We start from the raw sequence: 22,772 nt of genomic DNA, 5'->3' as shown, positions 1-22,772 counted from the left end.
GGTCCAAGACCCTGGTCCAGAGTTCTAAATCAAAAGCAATAAGAATGGGAATCACACCTCACAAAGCCAGGTAGTATAGAAAGACAGAAGATACTCCGTGTCAAGTCTGGCCTACACACACACACACACACACACACCCACACCACATACACACAAAAATAAACATGCACACATGTGCAGATACACTGCACACACACATGCACACACATACACACATATACATACATGCACACGTGCATGCACACATATGCACAGGCACACATGAACACTCATGCACACACATTCATATATACTTTAAAAAAAGTATAACGGAGAACTGACATCAATAGGTTTGTATAACATTTAACTGGAGAAAATAAGCAGATAGAAAGCTGGAGAAAAGAGGCCTGCACGTTTGGGGATCGGGAAGGGTTTCAGTTTAATGGGAAGAGCAGATCTGGAACGTGGAATTCGAGGCTGCGTGCAGGGCCTGCAGGGGAGCTTAGCATGTAGCATGAAAGGGACACTCCGGGAAGCGTCCCACTGTAGTGACCTCACGGTCTCCAGCTCTCACAGGTCACTGTTCTTTCCATATGAAAGTAAAGCTAGTCCCAACCCGCTGTGGTCCCAGCCTCAGGCCTCCTGGCCCCCCACCTCCGCTCCCTCCACTCGGGCACGCAGTCTCTGCAGGACTTGTGACTTTTCCCATTCTTCATGCCCCAGCTGTCTGTTTTTCCTGGAGTCTTGCCTTTCCATTACAGCAGAGCTTCGGTCTCACCCAGCTTGTAAGAAGCTGTTAGCCTTTCCCCTTCCCCTTCTCCAATCCCAGCCACACATGCTCTTCTGAAACTCACTGATGAGCTCAGGGGACTGCTGTGTAGGCACATCCTTACATCTTTGGTTGTGAGCTTAGCCTTTAATGGCTGAGCCGTCTCTCCGGCCCATGTAGGCACATTCTTAAACGTCTCTTGTCATATCTAACACAGGAAATTTATTGCAAACTTGCCTTTCCAAAGTCTTCTGATTCCTCACCAAATTGTGTTCTTGGCTTCTCTTCCCATCCTTGTCCCTGCAAATTTATAACATAGCCTTTTCTTCCCTTGCTCCTTTGCCTTGTATTTTTAGCCCTTCTTTATCGATGCCCGTATCACATGAACTGCCTCAGTCTTTTGTTCCTTTGCTCCCCCTGGTCCATCTGTCCATTGGCAGAATCCCCTTTGAGCACCTCTCTCAACGCCTAGGTGACCATCCAGACCTTAGTTTAAATAAAGGGCGCTCTCTAGAATTACCCCCATTATAGGATTTACAATATTATTTATGTTCTTCCCACCGTGGTGCCCTATTTAAGGATTTACAAAGCACAAAGGAAGCCAGGTGTGGTGGGTGTGCTCTACTAACCCCAGCAACATGTAGGAGGTAAAGGCAGGAGCATCAGGAGTTTATTTAAGGTTATCCTTGGCTAAAAAGCAAGTTCAAAGCCAACCTGGGCTACCTGAGACCCTCCCCCCTTCTCAAAAATCAAATGCAGTGGCAACAGCGAAGCCCACAAGAGGGCACGGTTTCAACCATTTTACAGTAAAAGAAATGACCTAAAGATCCTAAAAGAATTTGTTGGTGGTTTTATATTTATTAATTAGAAAATGCAAAGATGGAAGATGACTACTATATATGTGAGCTAAACAAATTCCACCCCATGTCCACACATTTGAAATTTCATAAAGCAACAACAAAAAAAAGTATGTTGCTTTTTTTAAAATTAAAGAAAAAAAAAACATTAGCTAGCCACTCATGGGAATTCTTTATAAGAAAGTAAGAACATTCAAGCATCCATATCTTATCACACCTCCCCCACACTGCAAAGTTCCATCTAGAAGCATCAGAGGTGACTAGGCAGATGGCTGTATGGTTTCTGTTCATTAGACTCCTCCTAAGCTTCCACTGTAAACCTCTAGGTCAATGCAGACACACATGCAAAATGGCAGTCGTGTTGGAAGCAGAAGTAGTTGGTTGTGAGTGAAATAGAGGAAATGCTGATAAAATGAAGATGCTACGCTAATGTCTAAGATCCAAGTAACAAGTTAGACTCTGGCAAGGCCCTGCTGTGTGTCTCCATTTGGTGGATGCAGAAGGGGAAGAGGAGGGCACCTCCTCAGAGCCATCTTCTCCGGGGCGCTCAAGTGTTTTGTTCCACAGCCCATCTCTTCCCACACTGTTCTGTCATTACTCCTCTTTGTGAGCTTCTTCAGGGAGGTGATTGCCAGAACTTCCACAAGTCTGGGTTGGGCTGGAGACAGCATCTGTGCATTAATTAGGCAGGGATAGGGAGGCAGGGGGAGGCAGGGGGAGGGCAGAGGGAAATAAAGGAAGATAGGAGATAGAGGAAGGGAGAAGGAGGGAGAAGGAGGGAGAGTGAGGCAGAAGGAGGGATAGGAAGGGAGCAAAAGGCAGAAGAAAGCCAAGGAATCACTGGAGACACCAAACCCAATAGAAGTATCTTCATAGAATATATTTGAAATTGAAGTAAATTCCATCATGTGGAAAGCTTCAGAGCTTTTCAGGCCTTGAGGTTCTTGTAGTCAAAAACGTCATAACTGGCTCGTGAATAGAAAAAGAAAGAACTCGGAAAAAAATCTGGTTATTGTATGTGCATTCCAAATGCAATAGAAAAGAATGAGGTGGGTTTTTTTTATTTTTGTCAGAAACATACATTTTAGAAAGCTACTTCTGTTCTCAAAGTAATTTTACAACAGTGAACTGTGAAAGAAAATAACAGAATGCTTGTATTAAGCTGCTGCTGTTTAGTTATAACTAAACACCTCAGGCAGGGTTTCTTATTTACTTTATTTAGCTTACGTTTTCAGAGGCTGGAAGTCCACGGTTGAGGACTTCTTCAGTCAGGCCAGTTGCAAGGATCAATGTCAGGAGTGCATGTGAGAGGGAAAATAATGATCTCATCTCAAACCAGAAAGCCAAAACCAGATTCAGTCTCTCCAGACAGAAAGCCAGCAAGAGACACAAGGTCAGGATCAGGCATGTTTAAGAACTTGTTGACACTGGAGCTCACCCCAGGGTTGGGTGTGATATCATGTGCTGGGGAGCATTTGAAGTGAAAGGGATTCAGTAGTTCTTTATCTACATGCTAAGTTTGAAGCTAGCCTGGCTTTCAAACTATATCTTACAAAAAGAAAAAGAAAAAAGCCTCACATTACAATATTAATATTACATTCCCTCTCACTGGTATCAGTATTCCATCTCATTGGTGATGTCCCTTGTGATCTAAGGACCCCCATCGCCCCACCCTGGATAGACCACCTCCTGAATTCACCACACTGGCAACATGCCTCTAGCATATGGAAATTTACGGGACCAACAACATTCAAACTATGGTAACACGCAGTAAGGACAAGCAGGCAGAGTTGGAAGACAGAGCTGCTGACAGATGAATTAGCATTGGCCATCATAAGATGTAGAGAACAGAAAGAAAATAAAGCCACGCAAGAGATCGATTTCCCGAATCTGTGATGCGGGGTGGGTGACCAGGAGAAACGATTAAAGCGACACAAAGATAGATCTGCAGAAATATAAGAACGTGTGTGACCAGCATAGACATGATGTGACTAAAAAAAAAAAAAAAAAAAAATCACCAATAGAGTAAAAGAAATGCTTTCTGAGCATAAGGGCTCAATGACTATCTGGAAATTTTAGAAGAAGAAAACATCTGATAGAAGTTGTGGGAGGAAGGAAGGAGGAAGGAGAGAAGATGGAGGGAAGGAGAAAGAAGGGAAGTTATCCCTGCAGTCACATAAAAAAGGACAATAAGTAACAGCGAAAGCCAAATGTAGCTAAGTAATAAGATACAGTCCCCAATTTGTAACTAACTCTCTTGCCAATAGAGTAGGGAGAACGTTTGTTTCAAGAAAGCATAATGATGGATGAACCACTAGGTCAACCCCGGGATTGGAAGAATACAAAAGCAAGCCAGCAATGTTCCCATCCTTCCTGGAGGCATCAAGCAATAGTGGGTGTGGAAGGAGGTCGGGTTTCTGACTTTCCCCATGTGCTTAAGGGACAATTGGAGGTCTATGTAAGGGGTAGGTCTATAGGAGTCAGAAGCCAATTCGTACCACACCAGGGGCCACCATACACATCACAGGGCCAAGAAACAGCATCTTGGGGGTTGGGACCTCTACCCTCTGTGGGAAGTGGCCTCTGAAAGTTGGTGTATACTTACTTAACTTCCAGGAATTCATGTGCCACAGTCTTCTGGCTAAGCCAGTTGCCCTCCCTTAGGAGACATCCTAGAGACGTTATTGAGCATGCCCATTGCTGCGTACCCTCTGACAGTCTGCGTGTTCCTGGCCTAAGCACCCACCTTGTCCCCACACCCTATAAGCCCCTCCTGTCTCCAGGCTATTGTAGGCTACAGATACAAGGTTAACACTGACTCAAGAAGGGAAGGCTGGGAGGCTCTGAAGAAGTGGAGATGCTTGAGCTATATCCTCAGGGATGTATAAGGCTTCCTGGAGCCGAGAGAGAAGATGAATGTAGATTGGTGGGATGGGTTATAGCATGAAGAGTCATACAAGTCAGGGAAAAAATATAGAAGTTTCCGGTAACAGTAAATGATGTATAGCTGGGCCTGGGAATTGGGTACTTGGAGAGGGATGTAGAATTTGAAAGGCTGGACCTAACAACAGTGCTAACAGTGAGCGAGGGCAGGTGGGGGTGGGGGTGGGGTCATATAGAGCAAGCTCATCCTCAAAGCTGATTTTATCGAAACGCAGATACACACAAGACTTTACAGTCCCTGCAACCACCCGGTGTGACGGTAACATGCTAATAATTGCTCTGAAAATGTTTTTGGAAATGTTGATGGTATACTATCCAGACAGCAAGCTTGGATATAATTATAAAGTTCTGCAAGTCAGCAGTACGTAATAGAGCTGAGGGGAGTGGAGCATGACTGGACGGAGGAAGGGGCATTCTGCAGCCCTTTCTAGTCACAGTCTCAACAAACCAATTGTCTTACCAGGCACAAAAGACTAGCACTGAGAACAGAGTTTGGCGGCCAAGTTAACTTTCAGCCTAAAAGTAAAGATGGGCAGATCCGGGAATCAGCGCGACCCTTGGGGCGGGCCCTCTGAGAGCAGCCTTTGCACAGAGAGGCTGGACCGAGCCAGCAAAACACAGCCAGGCAGGGTAATGACCGCACACACGCATGCATGCATGCATGCACGTACAGGGGTCTTTCCAGGGGTGGTGGCCCTTGAGGTGGCTGTTGAAAGATGAGTCAGCATCAAAGGCACCCAAGTGAACCAGTGCAGGAAGTGGCGGGCACAATGGTCGGGCAGCTCGAGGGGCAGCTGCGAGTTTTTCTTTAAATCCGAGAAGCTTTCACAGTTGGTCAAGCCGTATAATCACCTGGCTGCCCGCCAAGGAAACCTGTGCGCGCACGCTCTTCTGCCCACTGTGGGATTTAGTGAGGCGGTAAGCATCTATTGTGTGCCCATTATGAACCATTGGCATTTGGGAGAAGAAAGGGGAGAAGAAAGCAGGCGGAAATTCAAAATATTGTGGAAAATGGAGCATCTCGTGTTGAGGGTGGGGTACAGCCACGGTTTCATGTGACTCACATGAGCAGAGACAGTGTGGCTACTGTTGTGGGGGATCCCCTGCCCAGTGCCCCCTGCCAGCCCACTCTGTGTGGCCCCGTGGGTCTCACAGCTCCTTTATGTACAACATCATGATTGTGGTTACATCCTTATATCGCCTTCGTATGGAATCCTCACTGCATCAAAAGGCACCAGGTTTTTGTTTTTCCCTATGGTTAGCCTGAAGACACAGGGCCAAACGTAACTCAACAGCCTGTGGGTACCCGATAGTTTCCCTTTCGGCCATAAGTTCTCCACCCTCTGCTCACTTCAGCGTACAAATCTGCGAGGTCCCCATGGCACTTTTGTCTAGAACAACCCTGTGAAAGAAGGGAAGCTGGAATCAGGGTCGTGAGAAAGAAAACGCCGTGAGAAGCTGCAGGCGAGCTTTCGGTTTGATGTCTGGGAATAGTTGTTGTTGTTGTGGAGGTGTTGGTTTTATATTAATTTTGGGTGGTATTTTTCTCTGCTCTCACCATGGCTACTTCACCTCAAGCCATCCTGCTGCCTCAAACTCTTCCATCTGTTTTTCAACACATAGACTCTTTGCCTCCTGCCATTACCTCAGACGACATCCTGTTTCATTCACTTTACTGCCAGATTTCTTGGAAAAGTTTTGTCTGCTTCCTGCCATCTATAGAATGAGATATTGCTTCTAGCATCGTCATTAACCAAAAAGTAGACCCAAGAAAAGGCTTGTCTCTGTCTCTTTTTGTGACTTTTATATGAAGAAGCAATATCAGGTAAATGGTCTCTGATGTAGGTCTTGAAGAGAAGAGGTGGCCATCTTGGAGGCATTATACACTGAACTAGAATTCCAAGGGCAATGGGGCAGCCTCGGAATTGAACTGGAACTTCAGTTGTCATAAGTCCTGGTAGCAAGGTGAGGAAAATAGTTTGGCTAGTGCTCACACACAGCCAGGACAATTCAGAGTTTAAATGACTAAGTCCCTAATTCTTACCACCGTTGGTAAACTTTTCCCATACGGCTAAGGCCATAGAATAGCCTTACTCGAAGGTTTTAACTTTTAAAGGTAAATTGACCAGAGATAGATAAAACAGACAGGTACTGAGAGAGTAATAGGCTGTGATACGTGCAGATTCAAGTAAAATGTTTCCATGTTCCATAGAGAAATGCCATCACTAATCGCTGAAAAACTGTACCCAGTGTTCTATGTCCTAAGGACATTCACGAACCCGGATGGCTTCCAGACCTTCTGCACGTACTGTCAGTGTCTTGTGCCCTGGAAGGGAAGAGGCAAATTATCTTTGAGTCCAGAAAGCAGCAGCAGGATCCAGCCAGGCCCCTCTCCCCTAAGGAGTAGTTCTACTAGACTATACAAAGCCACCACCCTGTTGACTCCTGCGGATCTCTCCAAGGCAAAGCAGCAGACCCACCCACCATCAACGGAGGGGACCCTGAAATGCCAGAAGTCCCCTTTGTAGGCAAACACCCTTTCCTATCTTCCAGGAGGGAAAGAAAGAAAGATGAAGGCTGCGGGGACAACCATCTGTTTCCTAGGTTGTTAGCTGTCACTTTCACTGCGTCCTTAACCCCCAGCTACCCCTGTCACTAACCCCCCTCACCCCATCTGCCTCCAAGGTTTCAGTCTCAGGAATTACCAGTTACATCAATCAGAGCACGAGAAGCCACGGTTGCCAGTTGACAAACACATGCATACACAAGTCCGTACAGCACGCCCAGTTAACACGAGCAATGTCAGAAGGAAGGGTGAATAATAGAGTGTTCTTGGGTTGGCAAGATAGCTCATCAGGTAAAAGCACAAAACCTGGATGTTCGAGTTTGATACCCAGATCTCATGACGGCAGGAGAGACCTGACTCCCAAAGGTTGTCCTCTGTTCTCAACATATACACATACCATACTTAATAACACACCACACACACACACACACACACATACACACATACACACATACACACACATGTGCCCCCATGGACAGATGGACAGACAATGCTATTCTTATTCAATTAGGAGGATTTCTCTGATTTTCTTTGAAGTAGAAGAGTTTGCTGATGGTAATGTTAAAGACCGTGCAAGAGACAGGAGATACACGTGAAACCGGAGGACATAGATGGATCTATAAGAGATTAAGTCATTTAGTATATGCTAAAACAAAACAAGCACAATAAATAGAAATGTGACCAGGTGATTAAATTTCTTGAAGGCAGAGACCATATTTATGTTATTTTATTCTCTCTGTGTGTATGTGAATTTGTGTGTATTTTGGTATCTAGTAAAGTACCTGCTATATAAAGGTGCTTAGTAGTTATTTTTTGATTACATGGATTTCTGATACAGTTTTATCTAATTGACTTCTTATATATTTGCTTTATTTGATTTATTTGATGTGAATTATTATAGTCTTATTCACTGGTCTATCTTACCATGACTATCTATCTATCTATCTATCTATCTATCTATCTATCTATCTATATATCTATCTATTTATCATCTATTTATTTATAGACATAATCTCTATAGCCCAGGTGGACTTTGAATTCTATGTGTTCTCAAGGATGACCTTGAACTTTTTCTTGCTTAAACCTTCAGAGTGCTAAGATCACCGGCATGTGTAGCAAACTGTCTTTATGCAGTGACAGGATCTGAACCAAGGGCTTGCTAAGCGAGCACGTTACCAATTAAGTTACAATACCTGCCTCAGTTTATCTGGTATTTTCAATTGTCCACTCACATCTGGCACTAGATTGCTGCTGGTGGAGAATACCTTGGCTCTTTGCTGCCTTGATCATCTTAATTTGACCTATTTACTTCAGGAGAGCTGAACAGGGTTTTTGTTTTGGTTTGGTTTTTGTTTAGTTTTAAGACAGGGTTTCCCTGTGGAGCCCTGGCTGGGTAGACAAGGCTGGCCTTGAACTCACAGAGATCCTTGCCTTTGCCTCTTGAGTGCTGGAATTAAAGGCGTGTGAGCCCACGCTTGGTTTCTGAGTACCACCTAAAAATGGCGCCCTGTTCACCTTCAGAAGCAGGCAGTTACATGGCTGCACCTCAGCCTGTGAGATTGGATCCATGTGCTTGTTCCAGCCCAGCCAGCTCAGGGTTACTGCTTCTCCAGGGTTCCTGGCCCTCATAGTGGAGGTCCTAAGGTCTCCCCACCTTAGGCCTGCTGCCTTTCCTTCATTCCATCTTCCTACATGATGCCACACATTCCGTGGTTTTAACCACCATGTTTGCTCCATCTCTCCAGCCTCCGTCAGCCCCCAGTACTCATGTGTCCCTCCTGGACATTTTCATCTTTCAGGAAAAGACGAAAACAGTTTAGTCTAAAATGAAGTCTCTGGTGTCCATGTCTCTTGTTACTACACACAAACAGTTCTGTTCCTGACGTTTCCTGCCAGGGCACGTTGCACCAGGCAGTCCATAGCACCCACTTGACTGCTCAACCCAAGTGCCATTTGAGCACCAACCCCCTGGCCTAGTCCACTCCCTGTTCCTGAGAAGTTAGACTCATGGGCACTCGCTTGGCTTGACGGGAAGCCTTGTGTTTGTTGACTTGTCTCCAGTTCCACCCGAGCCCTCAGACCTGAGCCAATATCCTCTTCTGTCAGTGAAGTCCTTGAAACCAGTGACCGGTCTTGGCCCTTGAAGACTGATTTTCTTTACCGAAGCAATCATACCTCCCAAACCAGGACAGCCATGGTGCCCATGCTCTCTGACTTAGTGGGTGTGTGGCCTGTTGTACTTGGAAGGCAGTGTAAAGTGTCATGGTGACTCCCGCTGCACACAGTGTCCCGCTCCTCAGTGCCCACCCAAGCTCTCTCTGCCTTTCCCTACAATCAGGCTCCTGTGGTACACATACTATATGCCGTCTTTCTCACTGTTCCTGAGACATGGCAGGAGCCTCACTGTCGTGCCATAGAAATGGCTGCCATTCTGTCTAGTACGAAATAAAATAGAATATAAATGTAAAATTTATATTAATATTCGTTATGTGGTAATACAATTATATATTAATATAAAATTTATATGATATTATATTAAATTATATATATTTCTTCCCCCTGCCAACATTTCCTGTTTGCCCTGTTTTGTCACAGTACAAGATATCTATGTCTCATGTATATCTATGTCTATGTCTGTGTGTGTGTGTGTATATATATATATATATATATACACACACACATGTATATGTGTGTATCTTGGAATGTGACATACATATTATGCTATACATGTGTATATATATATGCATACTTGTTACTGAAAAGTAATAACTATTCACCTTTTCCCATTTTTCCTAGGGTTTTACATTAAAAAGGAAAATTTTAATCTCCTTTGTCTCCCTCTCTTGCATCCCTCCCTCACCCTCTTCCTTCATCCCATGAGCAACAGACATTGTGGGCTGCTTGCCCCCTCCCTTCCTCATTTTTAATATGCCCTTGACTCTGCACCTCCTGCTCCCACCTCTATGGCCCTGGCAAAGCCCAAGTACAGCTTAATGGTGGCCAATGAGGAATGAAGGCAAGAGACTTAGAGGCTGGTGTCTGTGGGACCCATACCCTCTTGTAGAGGTCCATTCCGTCCTATCTGCCCGTGGACGTCTGTATTTAAAGAACTGGGTTGGGCTGGGACAAGCAGGCTATCTGGACATCTAATCCAAAGCCAGAGGCGTGCACTAACTGGTAACCTTGTCTGTTCTGTCTTTATCATCTGCCGGCTGCTTATCTCCCAGAGCTACTTACCCTTGACTAAAACAACCCCCCAACACTCTAGCCAGAAGGAAGCCAGACTTCATAAATGCCTCCACGAGTCTTCTCCTAAACAACAAAGAAAAAAAAAAGATTTTCCCTGCTGTTGTTAATTATCTTCTTGGCTAGTGTTTTATTCTACTATGTTTTTTTTTTTTTTTTTTAAGTGTGGTCGGTTGTATGTGCGTCTAAAGCCAACACTATGAAAGTCTTACCCAGGGACAAGTCTCCATTTGGATGTGGTGTGTTTGGGATGATCTCTTGGACTGATTTCACCGTCTCTCTTTTCTGCTTGTAGGTCCCAGCATGTTTACATTCTTGACGTCCGTTACTGCAGCCATCAGCGGCCTCCTGGTGGGTTATGAACTTGGGCTCATCTCTGGGGCTCTTCTGCAGATCAGAACGCTGTTAGCCCTGACCTGCCATGAGCAGGAGATGGTTGTGAGCTCCCTCCTCATCGGGGCGTTCCTGGCCTCTCTCACCGGAGGCGTGCTGATTGACAGGTACGGAAGAAGGCTCACCATCATCTTGTCATCCTGCCTCCTAGGACTCGGAAGCTCAGTCTTGATAGTGAGTCTGTCCTACACGCTCCTTATCATGGGACGCATTGCTATAGGGGTTTCCATCTCCCTGTCTTCCATTGCCACGTGTGTGTACATCGCAGAGATTGCCCCTCGGCATAGAAGAGGACTTCTCGTGTCACTGAACGAGCTGATGATCGTCACTGGCATCCTTTTTGCCTATATTTCAAACTACGCATTTGCTAACATCTCCAATGGTTGGAAGTATATGTTTGGCCTTGTGATTCCCCTAGGGGTTCTGCAAGCAATCGCCATGTACTTTCTTCCCCCGAGTCCTCGTTTCCTGGTGATGAAGGGACAAGAGGAGGCTGCGGGCAAAGTCCTCGAGAAGTTGAGAGTGATCTCAGACACCACTGAAGAACTCACCTTGATCAAATCTTCCTTGAAAGATGAGTATCAGTATAGTTTTTGGGATCTGTTTCGCTCCAAGGATAACATGAGGACCAGAATCCTGATAGGTCTGACACTGGTATTTTTCGTCCAAACCACTGGCCAGCCAAACATACTATTCTATGCGTCAACTGTCTTGAAATCTGTTGGCTTCCAGAGCAATGAGGCAGCCAGCCTTGCGTCCACTGGGGTTGGTGTGGTCAAGGTGGTTAGCACCATCCCAGCAACCCTCCTCGTGGACCACGTTGGCAGCAAAACCTTCCTCTGCATTGGCTCCTCCGTGATGGCTGCTTCGCTGTTGACCATGGGCATTGTGAATCTCAACATCAACATGAACTTCACCACCATCTGCAGAAGCCATAGTCCTCTTAACCAGTCCCTGGAGGAGTTTGTGTTCTATGCAACAGGAAACCTGTCAACCAGCAACAGCAGTCTCAGGGAGCAGTTTAAAAGAACCACTCCCCACAGCAAAGGGTCATTTATGCCCATGGGGAATGACTTGGAGCTGGAAAGGGAGATGACCTTCACATCTTTACCAAATGCTGTACTGAGCCGAACTGAACCCCAGGGAGTCACAGACCCTGCAGTCATCCCAGCTGCTTACAAATGGCTGTCCCTGGCCAGCTTGCTTGTTTACGTGGCTGCGTTTTCAATTGGTCTGGGACCCAGTAAGTACCTCACTTCTTATTCTTTTTCTCCAACACTTCTGATTGTTCTGTACTGCCTGTCATCGATTCAGACAGTCTAGAGTCAGGTACAGCCTTGTTAGATGCAAGTCCAAGAAGCAAAATGAGCAGACTGGTGGGTGCCCAGTGTTCTGCAAAGGTTGGAAATGTGCCTCTTAAGTGTTTGCTTCCAAAACCCACAAAGCCCATGTTTATCTACAGGATCAGTTGCTCGCTGTTATCTACATTACAGTATGAGCATTACCTTAGCACAGCTGGCCAGGGGTGAATCAGACCTGCCAAGAGATCCACTGCTCAGTGGCGTTAGATTGTTGTATGAATGCAACTTTATTGAGGTTTCGTTGCATTCTGTGACTCTCTTTTATGGATGGAAGGGGAACAAATGAAGTGTTTAGATTTTGTTAATGATTGGTACACTCAGTAATATTATTACCTATGCACTAGGTAATCATAACAACACAACACAAGTTTGACAGCTTACCAGGACCTACCTGCAAGGCTCTTCCACTTTCTATACTTGGTCTGTTCAAACATAAGACACATTGAGGTAGTCTGTTTCTGTTCTCTAGTCTTTTGCCTCACAAGACATCTCACCCTCTTACAGGGAGGTTGTGGAGGATCTCCCATACATGTCACTGGGGGAAAAGTGCTAAAAGTCAAGGGTGATCCTCCCATCTCAGATCCTCCTGCCCTCCGAGTGCCATCTCTCTCCTTGCCTCCCTCTCTTTCTCCTCCATCTTTCCACCCTCTTCTTCAATTAGTAGTTATCTACAAGGGTCAAGGTGACACATTTTCTCTAATAAAGGCTGGTCTCTTTCTGATCATCAATCAGCTGAGTCGACCTATTGGATATCAGTTAATCAATACCCTTGAACATGCTGCTTTAGCCTCTGCTGCTCTAATTCTACTTCCACCTCATTATTTAAATTTTACATATCTAAAAAATATCAGTTTCTATATATATATTTTTTCAAATTCCAGTCAAGCAGGGATCTGGTAGAAACTACACTGTGATCACTTTTAGTGTTAAATAATTATAAATTTGTACCGCCCCGCCAAGCCTCTGCACCAAGATCCAGCCGGTCACACTCAGGACAACTCTCACTATCGCCGCTGAGCCAATCTCTTCCAGCTAGCTCTCACAGCATTCCAGCTGTGTTTCCTCTCCACCATAGACTCTGTAAAGGGTGGGAGTCCCATGCTTCTGCCCAGCACCTACTCCTTCCAAGTATTCGGTAAAACATGACTCTTAAACTTGAATAGTTAACCAAATATATTTATGTATAAGAAACTCCTGATTCCATAACGGCAATTTACAATGACAAAGTCTTATCCCAATATTTCAAACCTCTCCGAAACACCAGAAACGCCATCTGGATATCCTCAGTCTCCCTCTCTCTCCTCCACTCCTGCAGTCTACTGAGCCTCTCCCCTTAGCTCCTCCTCTTCTCTCTCCTCCAGTCACTGGCCTCTCACTGCCTCTTTGTGAATAGATAAGAAATATTTTGCAACAATCACTCACCTGAGGCAGTCTAGGACTAAGCAGCTGTAACTAGGTTGGGTAGCCAGAGGAGGCCACCTTCTAGCACCATGGGTGGGTAGATTTCCCATATAAGCTGTGAAGGGGCAGCCAGAGTAAATATTATTACACCCTAGCCTCTGAATGGTCTGTCTCAGCCTTGATCTTGTTCATTAAGACATTAACATAGGAAGCTGTTGGCCCATGATACACTTAGGTGACTGCTCTGGTTTTTTTTTTTTTTTTTTTTTTTTTTTTTTTTTTTTTTTTTGAACTAATGGCATTTGGTGAAGCATCAGTATGGGTGTTATCATATACTGAGGAACAACTTGACATTGTCTATTAAACTTTGCTGCATAAACAAGTACAGTGAGTTAAGTTCACGTGATAAGCTGTGCATGGTGGTTTCCCACCTACTGGTTTCCTTTGCCAGAATCTTCTTTTGTCCTATGTTCACCATGAAACCAAAGATGTTTCTTTTATATAGCTATTTTTATCCGATTCTCTGAAACGTCAAGGGGTTGCCTTAGTATCTGAGAAAGAGCATAACACAGGTATGCCCTCTTAGTTGTAAAGTTGAGACCCCCTTGAGTTGAAAGAGTTGATGTTCTATGTGGTGCACATCGTAGGAGAGCCATTAGCCTTGAACTTTTAGAACCAACCTATGTAGGGAGCAGAGGAAGCCCCGGGTGAGTGAAGTCCTAGGAATGTGTCCTTTGACATAAGCAAGGCCTGTCCAGGGCTCAGATACCAATAGCCCGTGGTAAATCAGCAAGGCTATTACCCATATGAGCCAGGCAATGCTTTCCTCAGAAGGTCAGGCATGAGAGTTTATAAAGCCTTGACTGGTATGTGCAATCCCTAGCAACCATAGCTTCCTTCTCCCAGGTGTTCACAGCCTGAGACTGTTCACCTGAGATTCTCTACAGAGATGAGCTAACCCCACCCCATGTATGGCACACAGTAAACACTTGAGGTTCTAGGTTGCCCATGATTAGAGAACCGTCTCCACTCTGGTCCCAGCTTCACTGCACGTGTTTCTGTGTGTCTGTCTTTTCTTCATGTTCCTGCTGCCCCTAGCCAGGGTGCAGGGACCCAAGCTGCTTAGGAGACTGACAAACCTATTCATCAGTGGAGTCTTTTAACATCACGTCACCCTTCTCTCTTTGGGTTCTGGTTTACCCTGAATGCAGCACGTTTTCCACTCCAGCTCATACAGAACAGACTTCCCCTCTGTGGAGAATCCAGTTTGATTTTGGAAACAGTTAGTAGATTCATTGTTTATGCTCCCTTAAAGGGTATTCTGCCCTTCTTCTTTTTAAATATTTCTTAAACTTAGTGTTGGGTATTGGGTGTGAAGGTTCAACCCATCCAGAAGCTCACGTGTTGAAGGGCTCAGTCCTCAGCTGGTGGATCCAGTTTCCTGTTGGTCTTCATAGTAAACATGAGCGGATTTGAGAGCTTTCTGTCACTGTGATCGATTCTTTTTGCCTCGTGGTGTCTCAATTTTCAGTCTGTGATCACCGTGTCCCTTTTGCCTTTGAGTCAATGGTGAGGCAGTACGTCACAGGACAGACAGTACACAGCCAAGGAAAATACTCTTTGTTGACATAAAGAAGGGCATACTGCTAAGGCCTAATGGCGTTCTAATAGGCCTTACCTTCTAGAAAGGTCTACCGCTTCCTAATATCACCATAAGCTAGAAGCAAGCTCTTAACGTAAGAGCCCTTAGGGGACACCCTGACTCCAGACATGGCAGTTAACTAAGTTTGGCTCAGTCCTTTCCTTCAAGATGCATTAGAAGTAAGAGTGAGCCGGGCGGTGGTGGTGTACCCAGCACTCTGGGAGGCAGAGGCAGGCAGATTTCTGAGCTCAAAGCCAGCCTGGTCTGGCTGAGTGAGGTCCAGAACAGTTAGAGCTACACAGAGAAACCCTGTCTCAAAAACAAAAACAAAAACAAAAAACAAATAAAACAAAAAACAAAAAAGAAAAAAAAGAAAGAAAAAAGAAAAGGTTAATAAGAAGAACAGTAAAAGACTTAGTAATCAGAGCTATGAAGAGAAGCTGGTAGAGACGTGTGTGGAAGGCTGTAGCCTGTTTATTTAATCATGGCCTGGTATCTCTGCAGAGTAGAAAAGAAACTTAGATCAGAGTAGGCAGAAAGCAACTGAACTTGCCATAGCAAACTGGGAGTATGTGGAAGAAACTTTAGCTTGCTCCCACGTCGTCCCGTCGGGTCTGGGGACGCTGGCCATCTGCAGAAAAATGGCTGTGTTTCCCCTGAGCTTGGCCGTGGGGAAGTTCTAAAAATGGATCTGGCCAAATTTTGTGTTCCCTAGGACCTATAAGGGGACCCAGTTGTTAGTAGTATAGTGCCTCGTTGAGAGCCCGGGCTGGGGTTTTGCCTTCATGTCGCCATTTTCCCCGTGAGGTTGCCACCCCTGCAGCTCCTCAGGGTCAATGTTTGGGGCTTTTTTTCGTAGTTGTCATTGACCAGACATTTGATCTGTCCCTCAGTAGTGGATCCTGTATTTGTTGTTTCCTTTCTGTCTCTGCCATCCTAGCCTAGCTCAATGTTATTCCTAGATACCAAGAGAGAGTCTCCCAATAATTCCACTACAGCCCCTGCTCACACCCATCCATCTTCCTCGCATGCCCGCTTTATATCATATCAGAGAAATTGACCGCTTTCCTAGATGAAAAGAAGATGGCGGATTATTTTTGTTTACTCTTTTGGCGGAAAGGAAATAAGCTGCCAAGGATCCTGAGGCCAAGGGTTTTGGGGGTCTATAGACCCAGACTCCTTTAGCTGATCCCACACTCTTCACCATTGTAGCCCAGCCCCGAAGACACAGCTTCTCGGGGCCTTCCATCACATTCCTGAAGGGTATCAGTGCATCTGTAGTTGGCTACACTGGAGACTATTAACATGTTATGGAGCCGTCATTCACATAGAGGTACATTGAAAACTCGGCATAGCACGCACAGTAAGAGTTAGTGCAGGCACGGCGAGGGAATGCCTCATCCCTTAGAGTTTCTTTGTTTCCCATTCCTCCCTATCCCGGCCATAAACTCAGAACATCCCGGCCATAAACTCAGAACACATGTAACCTCTTCCCCGTCTACTTAATCACAACCTTCCCTACCTCTGAGGCTTCCTGAAGATTCCCTCTATGCACCCACTTGGATTCGTAAAAGGCTTCTGTTTGTATGTGCCATTAATGTATGTCAGACATAGAGAAACTCAGTCTGGGATTTCAAGAGACTGAGTTAAAAACCAGAAACTCTGGGTTCTAATCCCAGCTCTTTAATTTTGCTGGCAATGTGACCAAAAAGCTGCATGTACGCTCAGTTGTTTTTGTTCTATGAAATGGGCAGAGTGATACCTGTGGCATGTGTCAGAGAGAAGAGGTGTTTGTCAGCTGAGCCAGTAGTGCTTTGGATGCTACCGAGCACCGGGTCACTGTGACAGACAGGGCAACAGTGTTACTCAGTCTTTGACTGACAAGCTTGTATTGTTTCCGTTCATTCCTTTGGCTTTATTCACTGGGGCACAGCTGCTAAATCATCCCTTCTTGGAACAAGGTAACCGCATCTTGTGGGTTTTCTTTCTGCCCTTTTTTTCATGTGATCACCTTATAACTCTGCTTGTAAGCCATCACAGGCTACATTCGGATTGTGAAGGGAACTAGGGAGAGACTTTTACACCAAGAAAGGATCTCAGAGTCAGCTCTAAGCAGGCAGGCAAAGGAGCCAGTAACTTAGGAATGCTGCACAGCCAAAGCAAGCCCTCTTGCTGCTGGACGCCAGCATGAGGCTTTCTGTAGAACAGTAAATACATCACTTGGGTACAACTTTTGAATATTGGCCTGGTTTTGCCTATAAGAAGAGAGGCTTGGAGACAGTCATGCTCAGAACCAGCTGGTGAGAGGCCAGCCCGGGCATGTCTTTGTTAAATCCTAAATCGCTGGCCACAAGTTCTTCTGAAAGTCATCCTGGATTTTCTTGGACAACTTGGCTTCTCCCCCCCCCCCCCCCCAGTATGGAGGAGTAAGTAAGTTTCTTGCAGGACTTCTATATCCAGTTCATTGCCACTGGGTGAAGGAAGTTGAGGTCTGAAGGCTCTTGGGGTATGGGAATGGTTAACTCTCTCATCCCATGGTGTCTAACTCAGACCGGCTCCTCCAAGGACTGGCTTGGGTGCTCATGTCAGACTGCGTCACGCTGTGAGGAAGGCCAGCCTCTGAATCAACCCTCCTGACAGGAACAGTCAGCTCTCACCACAGCTTGGGAGATGGAGATTTCCCTAGTGTCTTTGATATGATCTAAAGAACTACCCTTTGTTTACTTTTGCAAAGAGCCAGTCACTCATGTCTATGTTTGTGCCGTGATTTCTCTTTCTCTCCTCATGAGAACATGCCATGGGGATTCCATTTCAATACTTAAAATCGTATCGTAGGGCACTGGCATAAACTGCAAGAGCCAGTCAGAGCTTTAAAAATGTTCTTAGGAGCAAGCTTTTCATACCAGATTTTAAGTGCATTATAAAAACTTATTAGCCTGGTGTGATTATTGCTCAACTATGGAGGTTAGAGAGTTTATTGCTTGTAAAACAAACAAATCCTTTGTATAAGTAGAGGCATAAAGGGGAAAGTACTTGTTGTTCTAAAGCAACATTGAAAGGAAGATTAAACCATCCTTATTAAATCTTCTTAAGTGTGAGTTGGATTAGGGCAGCATTCTTTAATTATATTAGATCATAGTGTGGCTTTCTTCTGCCAGGAAAGTGTTTCTATTCTTAGGTTAAAGTGTAGGCCGTCGTCTCACCCTTGGCCCCTCTAGTTTTCTAGCTGCAAAATAACAAGGTTGCCTTAGGATGTAGAATTTCAGAAGAGGGGACCTGCGTGTGGCATTGAGTAACGTGAGATACTTCCTTGTGTGTACATAAAATGGTATTCTAAGGCAGGCACTGGCTTCGGCCGTCTGCTGAAGCGTTCATAGGACTTAAGAGGAGAAGAGGCTTCTTCACTTCTGGTGCGGAATTAAATCAGGACGTGAATCCCATTGCCGTCATGCCTGACATTTTATTAAACAGTCATTTATTCAGCCGTCCATCAACACAGGTTCAAAACCTTAACCAGACTCTCCGGTGCATGTTCAAGGTGCTCTCGGTCATTTTAGCTCCTTTTAGTGACCGAGAATTTTTTTTTAGCACATAATCACAGATTCCTGATGCGATGAGAACATCTACTTGCTCCACAAGTAAAGAGGTGCCAAGGCCCAGAGCCTGTTGTCATTATGTCATGAGTTCATCTGAGGTAACATTTGTGGAGAAATTCGGTTCTGACCACAATACCCACTGTAACTTAGAAACAAATCTTTCTCCTTCCTTCCTTCCTTCCTTCCTTCCTTCCTTCCTTCCTTCCTTCCTTCCTTCCTTCCTTCCTTCTGTCCGTCTGTCTGTCTGTCTGTCTGTCTGTCTTTGTTCCATTTTGGAGGACATCTTTTACATCTGCATTCACCAACATATATCACCATATGATGAACTATAGCCATCGTGCATACAGTATGCCGTGTAATGCGTTGTTTTCAGGCCACGCCTCATTCTACGTCACAGCCGCTGGCTCCCACTCCCACACGGGTTTGGATCTCCTATAATCACATCTCTTATACATTCGGTCTGTACTCCACCATAGTTTTATTTTTTGTCAACAACCGGTTCCCCCCGGCTTTTCTCTAATAAGCTCAGCTCTGTCAAGGTTTCTGACACGTTCCATTCCTGTCCACCGTCATCCAGGAGCTATGTGTGACTCTTTTCATGGTCCTCTAACCCAAAAATTCGTGTCTGTAAATAAATTAGTTATCCCTTCTCTCATTCATAAGTCCCTTCTCGCCAGGAGCAGATGTGAGGGATTTTTTTTTCTCTCCAGGTTATGGATTAGGTTAGGTAACGAGGCTCGGACTGTCACCATTAGACTATGCTTGTTTCACGTGTTCAAGTAGAACATCGTGCCAAAAGACGAATGACAGGTGACACCAGAGAATCTCTCTCTATCATCTACCCATGCTGGAGCTCCATATTGGCAGGAAGAAGCAGACAGAAAAGTCCAGGAAGAGAAGACTGAGGGAGGATGTGGTGGAAGTTCTTCATTCCTCTGTCCCCAGGGTGATGTGGCTCAGCGTGACATATGTGGCACAGACATTCAGACGTGGATGGGAGAGACCATGGGATGAATACAGTTTCAGGGACGAGCAGTGTTCTGTCTGGTGGAGGCAAGAATAGCAAGGAGAGTAAAGAGGCAAAAGGAGGGGTGTCCTTGGGGGAGGGATGTATGGGGGCGGTTCTGTGCCTGTGAAATTGGGCAAGTTTTGTTCAGAGAAAGTGGTGTGAGTATCTGGAAGAGGGGAGTTTTAAGCAGGGATAAATGGCGGCAGGTCAAGTGTCCCTGAGGATAGACATGAGCAGGAGAGATTAGGAGAATATCAAAGAAGCTCGTAGTGTCTGTCTGACATGGTGCTAGGGTTCAGATGGGAGTTTTACCTGGAACTTGCTGCCTTTAATCTCCGCTCCTTAGTGTCTGAGTTTTGGACAAATAAGTTCATCTCTCCACATTCTCAGTTTGCTAACCTGGACAATGGGTTAGTAGTGTCTACCTCACTGTAAAGAGCACAGTGAAAGGAAGCAATCTGTACAACACGCCCTTCGTTTAGTCTCTGGCGCACAATGTGGGACTCGGGGGAAGTGGCGCAGATTCTGGTGACCGCCTAGACGTGAGAGGTTCAGAGACTGCCAGCACTGATTTCACGTCCCATGGCGTGTTAATGTTCTATGACACCACCATCAGCTTCATTGGCCTCTGAATTTAGTTGCATGGACACTATGGTAATGGGCCTGTTGCTTTGGGAAGCCTGGGTCACCTAGGAATCTAGACAGGTTTTTACGGAAAACCATGCCATGCTGGTGGGAGGAAAAGATGTAAATCCAACTGAGGATCACGGATGCTCCCCTGTCTAAATCCGTGCTATTAATTCAGACTCTCAGTGTTTGTGGCCTTGGCCAAGCCCTGTGCCTTTGGACTGAGTTCCTGTAGTTGAGAGTCGGCCCTGGCATCTAGGAAGGACAGACAGTAGGGACTGTGCCTCACATGGAGCCCCCATGCATTGGATCAAGAGTTCTTCAGTCATCATGCTCAGTTGAGGATAGAGAGGTAACTGATGCCTATGGAAGAAGGTTATGCTTAAAATCAAGGGCATTTTTAGGGCGCTAGACGAAATGACGATTTCTAAGTTTTTCCATTTTGTTCTCCAAGTATGAGACCTAGTTTCCCTTTTAAAAAGAGATTTGAGTTTAGCAGTACCATGGACTAATTGTTCTGACTTTACGTTTTTTTAATTAATGATTTATTTCCATTTTTATTTCTTTAAATTCTCTCTCTCTCTGTGTGTATGTGTGTATGCGTGCACACATGTGTACGTTCAGAGGTCAGAGGACAACTTTTGGGGGTCAGTTTTTTCTTTCTTCCATGTGTGGGTCCTGGGAATTGAACTCAGGCCATCAGGATTGGTGTCATGCCCCTTTATCCACTCAGCCATCCTTTTACTTCCACTGCACCTGTGCGCAGATGATTTAATGGGGCATCTGTAATCTAATATTCTCCATTTTTAATTTAGTTACTTATTTATTTACGTTTGAGACTGACTCTTACTTTGTAGGTTAGGCTGGCCTCAAATACCTATCCCCCTGCCTCTGCTGCCCTCACCGCTGAGATTAAACGCATGGGCCACTGTGCCCAGCTAAATCCAATATGAAGGAATTCCTTTGTAATTTTTTTCTAAGAGAAATTATGGGACAGTCTAAACTTGAGGCTTGGAAAGGTTAATATTTTTTTTTCTTTTTTTGTTTCCCTTATTAGTATTAGAGCTTGTAGACATAGTTTCGTGAATTATCTTAGCCTTAAAAATTCCACTGGGTTCCTCTGGGGTGGACCGGTGAGTACAGTTGATAACTGTAATGGAAGGCATCCCCTAACCACAAGTAATTAAGGCGTCAGTAACTGGAAAGAAGCTGCGGTTTTCCCCACTTGCAAGCTAACAGGTTAGACTCCTTAGTCAGGACACAAGGCCATCTATTAATCATAGAACATTGAGGAGATCAGCACTTATGGAGATATCCAGGCTCCATAGATCAAGGGGATTATTTGTAAAATGTCTGCACAGATGTTGGGTCACCTGAGAGGGTGACCCAGAACTTGGAAAAGCCAGTAAACCAACCTGTTTCCTTCCCTGGAGACATTGCATTTACTTAACAATAATCAAAGCTGCCCCTTTCTTCCAAGGAGATGATTTAGCTGTCTTGTATGTAATAGGCTCCTTAGTGGGTCTGTAACAAAGACCCGTCAGAACCGGCTGCTCCTGGACAAGGAAGAATGGCAGACACATGTGAGTCTCTCCCAGTTTACATGTATATCTGAAATCCCACGCCCTTCCTGTTTCTGATGAGGCAGAGTGAGAGAGCTTTCAGACATTCCAGCCTAGTGTGGATTTGTTTCACCTTGCAGAGCTGACACAGTCCTTTGGAGGACCAGTATCATTGGGGAGCAAGAATGCCTTAACATTCAGACTTAGAGGTTGCATCCAGACGACTCTGGCTCTCCACAACCCACTGCTCACGTGATGCTCCCACAGCCTCCACTTATGATGATTCCAGGCATGTGGACAGCAGGTTCTAATTTGGGAGTTTCCTTCGCTGCTTCATGCCAAACCCATGCTGGGTTCGAGACAAAGGCTAACATTCCACAAGTGCATCTTGTGTTTCATAAGAGATCTTGATCAGCTTTTGCATTTCCTCCTGGCCCCCGGGACCCTAGTGTTCAGAGCCTTCACCCTCAAAGGCTTTTCCAGTGACCATTTCCCCCCACCAAACATAAAAGTAGGACACATTACATAAATTATCTTTTAAGCAGTAGAAGTTGACCATCAAATGTGGGCATTATATAACAATATTCACACAGTGGGTGTGTTAAAGTGTCGACTCCCTTATATTTTTAAAACAGTTTCTTTTTTCCTTTCAGATCTAACCCACATCTGCACAGTTCTCATTGTTTTTTTCCTCCCCAGTTAGCTAGGTTGAGTTGACTGAGTGACTTATTTCACCCTCCAGGGTTAAGTTGTTACCTGCAGAGTTGTCCACTAACTTTGTGTTCAGGTACAGAGGCAAACTTAAAGGAACTTGGGTATTG

At 45.2% G+C, this 22,772-nt stretch overlaps 1 protein-coding gene across 1 annotated transcript in view; it reads left to right on the top strand.

Moving 5' to 3' along the window:
• Slc2a12 (solute carrier family 2 member 12) overlaps nucleotides 1-22,772 on the top strand; it is a 53,640-nt gene that overhangs the window by 7,993 nt on the left and 22,875 nt on the right. Inside the window, exon 2 of the mRNA XM_052169759.1 lies at nucleotides 10,656-11,996. Within this exon, the coding sequence (XP_052025719.1) occupies nucleotides 10,656-11,996 (1,341 nt within the window). The remainder of the gene's footprint in view (nucleotides 1-10,655; nucleotides 11,997-22,772) is intronic.

This window comes from Apodemus sylvaticus, chromosome 23 (assembly GCF_947179515.1).
Source record: "Apodemus sylvaticus chromosome 23, mApoSyl1.1, whole genome shotgun sequence".
NCBI lineage: Eukaryota > Metazoa > Chordata > Mammalia > Rodentia > Muridae > Apodemus > Apodemus sylvaticus.
The sequence above is the reverse complement of the archived record's forward strand: the minus strand, read 5'-3'. Positions and strand labels throughout refer to the sequence as shown.